Below are 13,869 nucleotides of genomic sequence, written 5' to 3' on the forward strand. Positions count from 1 at the left end.
ATATGCAGAATGAATCACCACTCTCTCTCACCCATCTATTTGGCACTCAAGCATATGTATCCAGGAGAGAAGCTATTACACATCATGCTTTTACCAATAAAAAAATGTGAGCCAGCTCCTCAGCTACTGTAAATCAGCATAACAACTTAATTCTCTTCAGAAGAGCTACCTCGATTTGCTCCAGCTGGGAATCTGGCTCACTATATCTAAAAAGGGCTCTAGCAGGTAGCTTAGGCCAAAAGTTTAAATTTTGTTTTAAAACAGCCTTACAAAATGCAAAGTTAATAGAAATGTTCTCATATGTAAAAAAAAAAATTAAAAAATGCTCAGTTAGTAGAGTTCTGCAGTGCTTGAAGCTCAAACATTGCAACATTGGACTAGTGAAGGAGAACCACAATGTAAAACTGACGATTAAAATAGTGAAACAAACAGGTGTTTTAGTTGACCAGGCAGAGCAAAGTGCAGAAAGTTCAGGAGGAAAAAAAAAAAACCACATAAATAGTAAAAAGTTAGAGATTTTAACACTCTTACCATTTTAATAATCTAAACTGATATTAGTAACACAGGTACTAACGTGAGGATTTTGTTTGTTTTAAATCTGATTTTAGCCCAATAATGTAAAGGAGAAATGCAGCATAATATTCACAGATTCACCCTCTCAAATGCAAATGAGTTTAACCTAGAAACAGAAACAAGTCTTGAGGAATGTATAGCCTTAAACACTTCCAAAATAGAAGGAAGGAATGATTGGCGGTAACTCAGTTATGTTTACGAATATGCATTGGGATAGCAGATTCTGTGAATTTAAATGAAACATCAAGGAAGAATTTTTATGACAAAAACTTTATTCCTTCGGTGAGCACAATCTGTGAATTTGTGTCATAATGCAGGGAAACTCACTTCTAAGCTGCTAAAATGGAAAGAATGAAAACGTTTTTCTTCCAAACTGGAAAATTGCAGCTTTCATATTCCATGTTACAAATCGTATCTTTCACAGTTGAAAATGTCCTTGGACAAATTCTATATACATGTCTTTGGGGTTTTGAAATTAAATATTACAAACACGAATTGTTGTATGTCTTTAGGCAGCAGAGTGTTGTTCTCTAATGGACAGAGAAAGTTATGAAGAGTTTTAGTCATGTAGTTTTATTCACACATATGGTAAAATGCTATTATGCCACATTAATATTTAGACATTTCAGTAGTCTATAAAGCTGAAATCTGTAGGCAAGCAGATGTCTGAACATGTTTTTCCTATTAGTATCCAGGTGCAATCTTAAATTCTTATTGCCAGGAAACTCTGCAAGTTCAAATTTGTTTTTTGCCATTTCTTTCTACTTTGGAATGAGAAGAATTACACTAATTGCATATCTGAAAGTCAAAGCCAGTCAAGACAGGCTCAAGGGGAAAGAAAAAACCAAAAACAACATGAGGATTAAAAGAAAGGCAAGGAGTAGAGTTCTCGTCCCGTCATCTCCTTCCTAAGTGACTCAAGAAACCTGTTGTCAAGTGGTTAAAAGAATCCAATGAAACAACAGTTCCTCGGAACAATGGCATTTGTCTAACTACTTGATGAATTAATACTTGCCAGGAAACAAGTATACCTGCTGGGCTTCTATATTTAATATAGACTATCGTATTCCATGCCTCCAACCTCCTTTGCACAGACATCCAAGTTCCAAAAACAAGCAGAACTGCCCTGGTCCTGCTACAAAGAGGAAGCCATCTGTTGAGAAGCAGATGGAGTAGTAGATAGAACAGCACTCTACAGTGACTCTGTACACAATAGCAGAGAAGTTGGGCTGGGGCAGGCCAAGCAATTGGCAGTGGTTCTATGAATAACTGGCCAAAACCTCCATGCATGGTGTATAAGAACGGCTACTCTAGCAGCTGTGGCGTGACAACATGGTTTCCCTGTTCCATGTTGGGGAAGGATTCGAGCTCACCCATCTCTATGTAGGTCACCAAGCAAAGCCTGTTAACTCAGCATGAGACAAGAATTTGGCCCATAGTGCACAGCATTCAAAAGATTATCAGAACCTTAGAAGTCTCCAGGACAAGCATAATGGAAATGACCAACCCTGGCAATTCAATCAGCAAGGCAGCCCTGCAGAGCTACTAGCTCTTATGTACAAGCAGAATTTATTTTAGGTTTTTAGCACCTTCCATCCAGAGATCTCACAGTGTTTAACTAATACTAATTAAGCCTCACAGCACTGGTGAAAGGGAGAATCTCAATTTTAAAGAGGGAAAACTGAGGCACAGAGCTGTTAAGCAACTTGCCTGAGATCATTTAGGGTGTCAGGAGGAGAAAAGAACCCCTGAGTCCTGACTCAAGAATTCTGCTCTCACAACTACTGCACTATGCTTATGAAAACAAAGAGCAACTCCAATTCTTTAGTAACAGATCCCCTCTTAACAGTTATTGAAGTGCTGGAAATTATTCTAGTCTCTCCTGGCAAAACCACCATTTTACTTCCTAATGCAATCAACCCCACTGCAGGGTGTCACTATGAGTGGGGTCAATTATACTTCTCTGAGCAGTGGGATTCCATTAAATTCCCAGGGATGGGGAACACAACTCCAATTGACTGGCAGAAGTTAGGAGCATTCAAGGTGCCAGACAACTTCTGAGTATCCCTGAAATGCTATCCAGAGAAACAAACATAGTATACTGGTGCTGTTGTACAGTAAACAGGGTATACGGTTTGCTTGATTTGAAGAGTCAGACCAGTCCAAACCTTGGCTTATCTGTAATAAGGTTGCAAGAGATTTAGGCCAAAAGTATGATGAATCCCATTGATTTGTTTATATAAATTACTTTTTTATCCCAATAAAATTTAAGAGTTTGCCAGACCGCCCAGATTTCCATGTTCAATTCTGTGCATTCAACATGACCCCTCGGTGTGACTGAACATTGAATCCATAAGGGATTCCTGGACTCTTATGTTGCTGTCCAAACAGGTTTTCAAAACATATTCGGGGCAGACTTTCTAGGTATGAAAACTGGTGGATACAATCAGAAGAATGAAGATCCATTCTCAGCCCAAGGGTAGAAATCCAGGAAGTAGAGCAAAAGAGACAGAAATAACAGGCGGCAGCAACAAGAACTACAGACACTGATTTGCTAAGCTAGTCTGATCTTGCCTTCAAACAATTGACAACCCCCAGGCCCAGAAGAAGATTTACAGAGCAAAGAACTGTAGCGTCTTAAAAAAAAAAATTATGGAGCTGTTCATATTTCCTGGTTTTGCTGTGTTTCCTCCTTCTCACCCCAGCCATCAAGTAAAAAGCTTCTCCAAATCTCCCTGGGTCTGCTTGAAGGTTTTACACACAGATACACACACTCTCTCTCTCACCCTTGCTAAGATAAAAATAGGTAATTAACAATGATGAATGAACCTTGAAATACTCAGAGGTTATGTTCACATGGGATTAACACCCAGAACACTGACTGCTTGATTCACATTCTGGACTGTAAGTCCCAGCAGCTGTAAATCCACCTGTAATAGGGACACAGCAACACAAGCCACTAGGAGACCCAGAGCTGGTGTAGCCCAAACAATGGGTAGGTTGTCTAATAAGGTGACTGAGCCCACTGACCAGGAGAGGAGATGATTGTTATTGATTCCAATGAGGATATCCCACAGAGATACTGCAGCTTGCCTGCTATGGGCAGCCTCCCATTGAGGACTAAACTACAGACAAGAACAAAGAGAAGACAAATCATGAAAAGGGATGGGACGAACAAAGTTAACAGTTAAAAACTGCCTCCTGACCTGCAAGAAGAATAGGTGCTGGGTAATTTCCTGTAATAGCTCCTCTTCCACTTTCTCTGGATAAAATTTAGCCAAAAAATGAAAGCTAACAGGGTCTTCTTTGGGGATTTCTTGATCCAAAACCTATTTAAAGATAAGCATTAGGAGAAGAAGTAGTGAAAATGGTGCAGATATGCCTCAGAACACAATTCCAGATATCAGTTAGAAAGCAGCCAGCATTTGAGCCCTTTCAGATTTGAGCAAGAAGGACATTGCTGATTCTAAATTTAACAACTAACACTATGCATTATGGGCTTGATGCAGGAATCAGTTGGTGAAATCCTATGGTTTATTTTATGCAGCAGATCAGACTAGACGATCACAATGGTCCCTTCTGGCCTTAAAAATCTAGAATTCACATAGCCATCGCTAAACATATGAGCCTTTACGTCTTGAGTTGAACTAGTAGCTCCTGTAGGAGTAACCTAGCTGAAAGGAGGTTGACAGGTTGCTGTTTTTACAGGCTAATTGTTTTCAATACCTTTTTATCCATCTTTAACCAGGTGTACATTCCTTTTATTGTGTATTGCAAGCCAAAGAACCAAGTTTCCCTTAGTCCTAATGCTCGGCACACCAAGTCGAACAAGTCCTTTCCCTTCCACTTCATCTAGAATGAGAATGGGGAAAAAAAATGACAATGGATTTTTCAAATGTTATTATCTTAATGAGATGTTCTAGGGCTGGTTTTCCAAAGCATGGAGGATTAACCAGGTCATGGTTTGCCTTCTTCCTGAGAACTGCATTTATCTCACCTTCTGCTTTTCAAATAAATATGTCACTGTTGTCTAGTGGTCAGAGGAAAGGCCCAAGAGCCAAGACTTCTTGATGTCTCTTCTAAGCTCTGCCACAGATTCACAGTGTAGCTTCTGAGTACGTCACTTAACTTCTCTATCCTGTATTTCACTTGCATATACAACCAGGGATGGTGCTACGTTGCAAACTTTTATTAATAATTTGTAAAGTATTATTAATTAATTCGTGCAACTTGGAAAGATGGGGGCAGGTGGGCTGAAGGGAGGCCCAAGCCTAGAAGAACAGTAATACATAAAAATCATAGGGTAAATCCATCCTTGATGTAACTCCATTACTTCAGTGAGTTACATCACAGACCAACTTGACCTCTTAACTATATAGGCTCTTACCTTACTCTCATTCAAGTCAATGGAGTTGGCCATTGCCTTCATTGGGATAGGACTAATCTCACAACAGAGGCAAGATTTGTTGTATCCAGGAAAAAAATGTAATGACATAGTCTAATGATAGGCCTGGCATAGATACAGAATGAATTCGTTTGCTAGGCCAGCTCCATGTAGGAAGACGGTTTCGATTAAAGGACCTGAAGTTCTCTCACAGTTTTCCTCTGAAAAGGCTACACATCTGTTTCTCCTATATGGCAGGGTGTTACAAAAGTTGCTGTCTAATAACATGGGTCAGACCCTGAGAACTTCATGGTAAAAAAAGTGAATTTATGAGTAATATTTGGATGGGGAGAAGGAAATCATCCCAACAAAAAAATAAAATATTTTGCAGAGGACAGGGGAGAGAATACATTACATTGAATTTAACAAGGTTCCTGGGCTGTAAGCAATATTCCAAAATCCTTTATTTCTATTAATCTGACAAAATTATTTGAGATCAATGTGTAACAACAACCTATTACCTGTAACTAGGTTAGTTGATCTTTGGGTGACTTCTAAAAACCAGGAATTATGTAACAATTCACACCCAGAACTGACAAACCCAAACAAAATTGCCAAATCCCATAACGGCAAGTTCATTCAGCCCATCCCAGTTCTAAATTTTCATCTTTGATTTTTAAATAAAATCATTTCCTACCCTTTTTTTGCTACTGTTGATTTAGTATGTTTTGACCAGCTGGCCATTTCTGTATTTCCTCCACAGTAAACCCCAATTCAACGAGTGACTGGTCATCTGCTGCATTATTCTCCTGCATGTGGTGTTCATTCACTCTCTTCTTTTGCAGCCTGCATTTCTTGATTTTGTTTACTGGGGAGTCATAATCAGTGGAAGGAAAGAACGAGCTTGTGTGTCCAGATTTGTCCCCCGCCCCCAAAAAGAGATTTCCCCAGAAAAGACAAGAGCTTTGACTTTCTACAAGTCATTCTGACTAAACAAATATACTTGAGCATGGTAATGGTGTTTAAATCCCAGGAAACAGCAGGCACCTTTGAGGATAAGGTCTGAGTTCCCAACTCAAATATGTAGGGGGAAATCATTCTGCAACTTGTAAAATAAATTACAGACCGTGGACCTGCTCTGGCAATGTGCTCAGCACCTGCAACTCCCATTCAAGTCAACGGGAATGGGCCACAATCAGCACCTTGCAGGACTGTCATTGGTACAAAGATTATATATGTGCCCACACACTGATATTTACAAGAGGTCCTTGTATTGCACACCAGTCTGATTAGGATGAAAATCAGACTGAAATCTCGCCAGCTGGCATAATGCCACTTTGGCTGTACTGTGGTGCTACAATCAGAAATTAATTTTACGGTGGTAGTTTTAGGTTTTTATTGAGCATATGAAGTCAAGGGTGCATAACAGAACATGTTTTCTGAGACAATTAATGGTCCCTCACCTTAGGTCTGATGCTTTATTTCTTAAATAATCTATTAACTGAGGACTCTAATGGATACCCATTACAGAGTGCATGCATTGATTAATTCTTTACCTGTACGACTGTCTTTTCACATATACCATGTCAGTGTATTTTGGTGAATACTTTAAAATTAACATTTATTAAATTAGTGCTGCTAATCATTACCTCTATATGTAGGGCAGGGTCAGTGGCAGCACAAGCTTCCCTACACTGCCCCCATCAGCATACCTCCACCATGAGGTACTATAAGGTTGTGGGTAGTTCGGTCTATTCAATACTTGGCCTCTCTGCTGAGATCCCAAAGGTGGCAACAAGTGCTAAGTGGTTTTGTAATGTGGACACTTATCCACTGAGAACTGGACTGAGACCACCCAACTTACTTCACATAGGCCACTGAACAACCAATACATAGCAATGCCTTGCAGGCAATACTGAACTGAGCTGCGTTCAAACCAGCACCCTACAGGTGACAGACTATGGGTCTGATTCTCAACTGTCCTGCACCTCATGTACTCATTAACATCTGTTCAAAATACATATGAAATGCTAGTAGATCAGGATCCCACTTTCCACGGGTGTAAGTGACTACACAAGGTACAGGATGGTGGAGAGTCGGGTTCAAAATTCCATTACAACCCCCTGAGCCATCCAGTCCCCTGATTAACAATTATTTTTCCAAAGCCTGTTTGTGGTTGAACTCAGAATTCCCCAAGTCACACCTTAGTAACATGGAGGATGTAAGTTCTCTCTTTCTTTCCCCCACCTCGAGGAAACTTACCTCACAGCTGAACTCCATTTCAGCATCCATTGTTATAACTTTCACTTTAAAAGTCTTAGGTTGCTTCTTCTTCAGTCCCCTGATGGACATTTTCTCAGGACAACTGCAGCTAGAATGAACAAGAGTAACATTAACAAAAGTATACATTTAAATACACAATTTGGGGCTGCAAATCTATTTTCTGGAATAAATTAATAAATCCCAGTGTAAAATAAATTTGATCTTTTGGGAAAGGAGGAGGAAATCGCTCTTTATTATGAGTCGTCTCTGTACGTGATAGCATACCTGACAACAATAGAAAATCCAGACCATAACCAAGAAAGGAGATTAAGATTTTATGGTACAGAAGCAAACTTTTTCTTAATGTATTATTTATATGAATAAGTGTGATGCAGTAGGGACTGTCTGTGTGGGGAGCGGGAGAGCAGGGGAGGACTTTAGGGGATGGACGATGCCAGGGCCTGTAACCTGAGCTAGGTAAAGGAGGGGAAAGGTCAACACCTTTCCCCGGGAAGGGGACAAAGGAAGGGAGTGGCAGGAGTGAAGCAGTTTGAGTTTGGGCTTGGGGCTGTGTGGGCGGAATTCAGGGTATCCTAGCTAGGATCCAAGCACCCTGAAAGCCCAGAAGGACTCGGTGGAGGGGTCCTGACTGTGCCTGCAAGCTCTGCTGTAACCTGTGTTCCTGTTGTCCAATAAACCTTCTGTTTTACTGGCTGGCTAAGAGTCACTGTGGGTCCCAGGAAGAGGGGTGCAGGGCCGGACTCCCCCACACTCCGTGACAATAAGTCTCCAACTTTTCCTCCAATTTGAGCTGACATTCAGCCCCACCATTGCAAGGGCCTGTTGTCTGCCTCTTATCACATGCGAGCCACACATTCTCAGATCCAGTCCCCCCAAGATCCTGAAGTGCTTCCTTCATCTGCTGCAGCATAAACGTCAAAGTATTATAAACTACAACATCTTACTATTGTGTTGCAACAACACAAATTATTACATTTATCTTGTCCCTTTACAGACAGACAAAATTCTCCCTCCCAAGCCAGGATCTCTGTTGCATATGCCATACTCTTTGAGCACAGAGCTGCTGCTGACATCAGTGGAACTTGTGTTGCAGAATATGCAACAAAAATATGCACCAAAGAGCAGAGATCCACAGTGCTGACCAGAAAGGACAAATTTTGTTCTTAATCCTGTCAATGAGATGAGGGCATCCTCGGTGACACATGCGTCAACAACATATGCAGTGAATAAATTGCATTTTTATACTTCTCTAGGCTATATATTAAAAATCAGTTAAGTCTCATTGATGTAGGGTAATTTAAATATTTATTTTTACATGAGTTCTTGTGATGCGAGTTTAGTTCAGATTTGTATAAGCCCACATAACATATATTTTAAATAAAGTGGACTGTAGCCGAACTAAATGTTTCAAGCAAGGAGCTCGGCAGTGGGACATGGATCCACACTACGCTGTCCTCAGATTTTATGAGTGTAGGACAGTAGTCCATAAAGTTTTGTTCCATAAACTAAAAAACATGAATTAATAGCTTTGATCGGAAACATACACAGCCAAGTTAACATCGGAGGGTGATATAAGCCAAGAAGAGACCCAGAGTTCTTGGTATCTTACAAACTAAAACTGTTCTTAGTGTGGCTAACCTCCAATCTTGTCTTTAAAAATTCCTAAATAAAGTCCCAGTTTAAATTGAAAAGTTCCATTTGTCTGAACCTCCCAATAATTTATAAAGCATCTTTGTCCCTTTTTTCTCTTCTACTGAGCTGTAAATTGGCAAAGATACAAAGTATTTTCCATGTATTTTGCATTTCAACCAAATATCTCAAGCATGCACATTCTCTTTTTACTGATGGGAACACAGAAGCAGAGAGCAGGTTAGTAAGGTACTCAAGGTCACACAACCAATACACAAAACACAACACATAAAACACAGGCAGAGTCGAGAACAGATTCTCAATGAAGAATCGATCCCTGCACCAGCACTGAGACCACTGCAGAAATCATGGGGACGGGGCTCACACTCTCCCAATCTTGAGGCTGCTGGAGACTGCATCAGGCTCAGGCACAGATCAGCACTGCCAAGTTGTGCCTTGGCTGTAAGGCAGATGTGCTGTAACGTTGCCCTAGCCAAACCCTCTCACTCACACCTCCAGAACAATCCCTGTACTGGAAGTATTTTCCTGGAGGAGAGAGGGGTGCAACCACTTTTCACCAGTCTAACCAATCCAATTTGTCCACAGGGCAATTGGAGCCTGCATTCTAATCACTACAGTATACTGCCTCTGTATTTAGTATACAAAGTTGTACTTTTGTCAAAAGATGAAATTAACATTGTGTCAGCTCAGCCACCATCATAAGTCTCAGTAAGGATCTGAACTGAAGCTATATGAAAACAACAGTTTAATTACTTGGATACCATTTTAGGCCTCAGTCCTCCAAGCTGTTCTAGATGTGACCAGTGCACATGACGGTAATCGTACCTTTGTGTGTCTAGTATATATCCACACAGCTTTTCCTTTTGTAAAAGTAACTAATACTTCCACAAAGTACAACACATATAGAGTATTAGAGAAGACGTACTTAGCACTGGTACAGGAGATGACTGTTGGATGCCAGCGGAACCAAAGTGAAACAGGGGAATAAAACCTTCTACCCCCAGTCCTGCAGAGACAGAGAATCAGTAGCTAGAGACAAGAGGGCAAGAAGTTACGTAATCTGTTTTTAATGTATACTTTGAAGTCACTAATCCAAGGGTTCTCAAACTTCATTGCACCATGACCCCCTTCTGACAACAAAAATTACTACACAGCCTCAAGTTTTAAAACGTCCAAATTTCTCAGTAAAGGGAATTTCCTAGCTTCAACCAGACCTACTCTGAGGAACTGTAAGAAGAGAGCTTTTCCGCAATGATTAATCCAAGGACCCACTGCTGATTTTTTTCACACCACTTTACATCCAGAGTAACCCTACTGAGCCTTAATGGAGTAATACCAGTTTAAAACCCTTGTAAGTGAGAGAAGAGTCAGGCCCTTAGCAGCAAAGGAACCTTTTCAAATAAAAGAAACCTTGCAGGCCAGCATAATCAGGTTCTGAAATCCTTTGTGAAATACAAAATGGTGAACAGTGTCAAGTTTTCTTGCTAGTAATAACCACTTTGGACAGTGTGTCATAGGCAACTTGTATCAAGATACTATCTCCTTCATTGAGTCCCAATGATTTATTTAGGAAATTCTCGGAGCGACAGAAGCTATAAATTGCGATAAACAGAAGCACGTCATAATATTTAGTAAATAACAATGCAAGCCACAGCAGGTACGTAGAGAGGGTGAGGTGAAAAACATAGTCATTGGCTGGGTAGGAAATTACTGACATTTTAGAGCCAGGGAACCATGGAGAAGTGGTGAATTTCCAGGACTTCCTCCTCCCCCTCATAACTCATTGAAGAATGACATAAGCTCTGCTTGAAAGGTGGAAATCGAAATGCAGTGATCTAATGTAATTACTGGAACGAAATGATAATGGCCCCACCTTTCACCATGTTCACTGAGGAAAGCGGTTTGCTAAGCACTCTGAACTTCCAGAATTGACCTAAGCAGCCACTCCTCACTGGACTACAGTCCTCTTCCTGCCTGCTACAGCCTATGGACAAACCCAAAAACTAGCACCTGGACCAAGGGATCAGGATGAAGAACGATAAAGGAAAATAGCAGCAGGAAGAACTGGCAAAGCAACTCTTGCAAGAGTGTTGCAAGGATTACAGTTTATTTATACAGCACATAGGTGTGCATTGCACTTTACAGACATATAAAACAGAACATGTCACTGCTCTGAAGAGCTTATCAAAAGTGTAAACAATCCGGATCATTAGACTTATGACATCAAGCTAAACCAGAATTGGAAAAAGAGTGGAATCAGTAATCCTGCTAGTCATAATAAACCAGAGGTAATTAAATTACAGAAACCAGGATATCAAAAGATCTCAACCAAAGCTACTGTAGTTAACCCTACCAAGAAGCTGAGTTTTATTCACTTTCAATTTAGTACTACCAAGGTAACTGGATTGTTCATGAAACTGTATATGGGATATAAACGCTTTCAGCTATATGGCACTTGCTTTAGTCCAACTCTGGCTGATATGGATAGTGAGTAAAAGTGTTATCAGCTAGATCACAGTTTGGCAGTCTCAGTCCAAATCCAAGTGTGTGTATGTGTGTCTCTCTCTCTCTGATACTCACACACACATCCAAGAGGAAAAGCATCCACATGTGTGTGTGAGACACACACACACACACACACACCTTTTTAATTGGCAACCTTGTTTTCTCAGCACATAAAGCAAGAAATGAATGAGCCAAGATGGTTAATCTTTTAATTAGGATTAATTCTTTCAGATTAGGATTCAAGCACATTGGTGGGGCAGTGACTGTGCTGTATGTGGTCTGTGGATAACTATGAGAATCTTCAGGAATGTCCGATAAACTCTTTTCACAAGCACCAAATTCGTGCTTCACAGGCACTGAAATGGTGTTTAATGAATTAAGGTTTGTGAAGCACTTTGAGATCCTGCAATAAAAGGAGCAGAGTACTTTAAAGGCACTATATTGACAGAAACACTGCCTAATTTGAAAGGCTCTTGCCTTCATCATCATTGAAGTATTTACTGCAACTTTTATTCACAAGTTCTACTGCCTCATCAGTTTTTCCTGTTTCCCGTTTCTACACTTTAGGACCAGAAATTAGTGCAAATAAACAGAATGCAGACAGTTAAGAGATAAATGGTGTTTTGTTTCTTTTACAAAAAAAGTTTAATTTAAAGATTATTATCTGTGCTCCCCATCCTGATTTGCTTAAATATTATTTTTAACATGTGAGTGAGATATAAATAAATTTCCTTACCTCTCAGATAACTTCTCCTGAGTCTAAGTTCTCCAGCTGGAACCAGATTTATTTCCCTGTTTCCTCTCTGAACAGAGATAGGACAAAAAAAATACTTTCAAGCCCAAATTCCACATTTTGCAGCACACATCAAAGTCCAGCCTCACTCCTCAATTCTGTCACTGAAATTAAGATCTAGGCTCACGTTTAATAGTTGCTTCCCTTTCCTTTGTTTCCTATGAGTTGCAGCATGTTAGCGCCCTCTGACAAATCAAAGAATTGCTTTTCCAGGTGATATGAATGGCTGTTAACCATTTCCTGCCTGTGCTGGCTAGACTCCTCCCCAATTTTCCGTTCACTGCAGTTTAAGCAGCAAGACCTTAAAAGATGAGTGCTTCAGGAAGGAGCCTGTAAATCTTGATACACACATATGTAAAAACTGATCAGAGACAGTGGCAGAGTGTCACAACTCTTTTAAAGATATTTGATCGTATTATTTTGACAGGATCCCCAATCACAAAGAGTAGCTTCACCTCAAAACAGCCAACCACCTTAAAAAAAGGAAACTGTGCTGCGTACTCTTCATAGGTAAACACCACCCTGCCTCTTGCTACTTCCTGCTGTGGTGACATGTGATGAGATGATAAAATCTAAAGAGAGTAGGGCTGTAAATGGGCAATGGCCAATATATTCAGACCCAAAGTTACTCAGAAACAAAACTGAATGCAGTTCAGCTAGCCCCAAATCAGAGGAAAAGCCAAAGAAATGGGATGGGGGTAACAGTATTAACAAGCTGCCAAAAACACATTGCCCAGAATGCAGAGACTCACCAAGTCTATCCTTTGCCATTCTTAGGGCTATAACTCCGCAATTGTGCCACCATAGTGTTGTAGTGTAGACGTGTGCTACAGCAATAGAAGGGTTTTGTCATTGCCATAGTTAATCTACCTCTCCAAAAATGGTAGATAGTTCCACTGACCTAGCAGGATTTAGGTTAGCTTAACTACATCTCTCAGGGGTGTGAGTTTTTCATATTGCTGAGCAACATAGCTAGATCCGCCTACATTTTAGTTGTGGACCAGGCCTTAGAGTTGAGCTACAGTAGAAGTCAATTTCTTAAATATCCAAATTCTACTAGGAAATGGATAAACAAGAACAATAGACCAAACTCCCCTGTGTCTGTTACACCAATATAAACTTTTATACAGGTGTAACAGCAAAATTTGGCCTATTGATCTGATTTGGTCTGAGAATGAGCAGAGGTCCAATAAACCCCTCTGAGAAAGGCCTCCATTTCATCAGATTCTGCTTTCCTGAGGTGCAAAAGGATACCATTTCACAATAAAACAAAGGGGTATTTTATTTAAACACAGTTCTTAACAGGCACTCTGGTGAAATGGAACAAGGCACCTCAGTTCCTACACCTTTACATCTTCATCTCATTGGGCACCTCCGGCCAGGGATCCACGAAATACACTCATGGCTGAATAATGAAAAATGTAATTATGAATAATTTGACAAAATCTTCAGCTAAGTTAATCATAATGAAGAATTCAATCAGCTCTACTCATACTCATCAGTGAGAGGGGTTTTGTGACTGCTCGAACCATGACTTGATGCAATGCTGGCCCCGATGGGAAAGGGGGCAAGGAATGGTAGGTTAGAATGGTCCATGACACAAGACTGCGTTCTCCCCTCCGCTGTAGAAAGTAGTTCCCCGGGTCCAGTACTGGGCAGCAAAGGAAATTAAGAAGACATG

At 40.4% G+C, this 13,869-nt stretch overlaps 1 protein-coding gene across 17 annotated transcripts in view; it reads right to left on the reverse strand.

Annotated features, from left to right (window-relative positions):
- The window catches only part of LOC127037687 (merlin-like), a 30,807-nt gene extending 16,968 nt beyond the window's left edge, over positions 1 to 13,839 (reverse strand). For 4 of the 17 annotated variants that reach the window (XR_007770438.1, XR_007770437.1, XM_050929712.1 and 1 more), the window contains exons 1-5: positions 12,132 to 12,934; positions 9,816 to 9,896; positions 7,220 to 7,328; positions 4,300 to 4,425; positions 3,780 to 3,902 (exon numbers count right to left, since the gene is read on the reverse strand). Coding sequence is in view for 15 of the 17 variants with exons in the window: in XM_050929712.1 (XP_050785669.1) it covers positions 3,780 to 3,902; positions 4,300 to 4,425; positions 7,220 to 7,309 (339 nt within the window). In the remaining 2 variants the exon portion in view is untranslated. The other 13 variants (XM_050929707.1, XM_050929704.1, XM_050929705.1 and 10 more) reach the window with 13 other exon arrangements.
- Between the last annotated feature and the right edge of the window lie 30 nt (positions 13,840 to 13,869).

Source organism: Gopherus flavomarginatus, chromosome 19 (assembly GCF_025201925.1).
Source record: "Gopherus flavomarginatus isolate rGopFla2 chromosome 19, rGopFla2.mat.asm, whole genome shotgun sequence".
NCBI lineage: Eukaryota > Metazoa > Chordata > Testudines > Testudinidae > Gopherus > Gopherus flavomarginatus.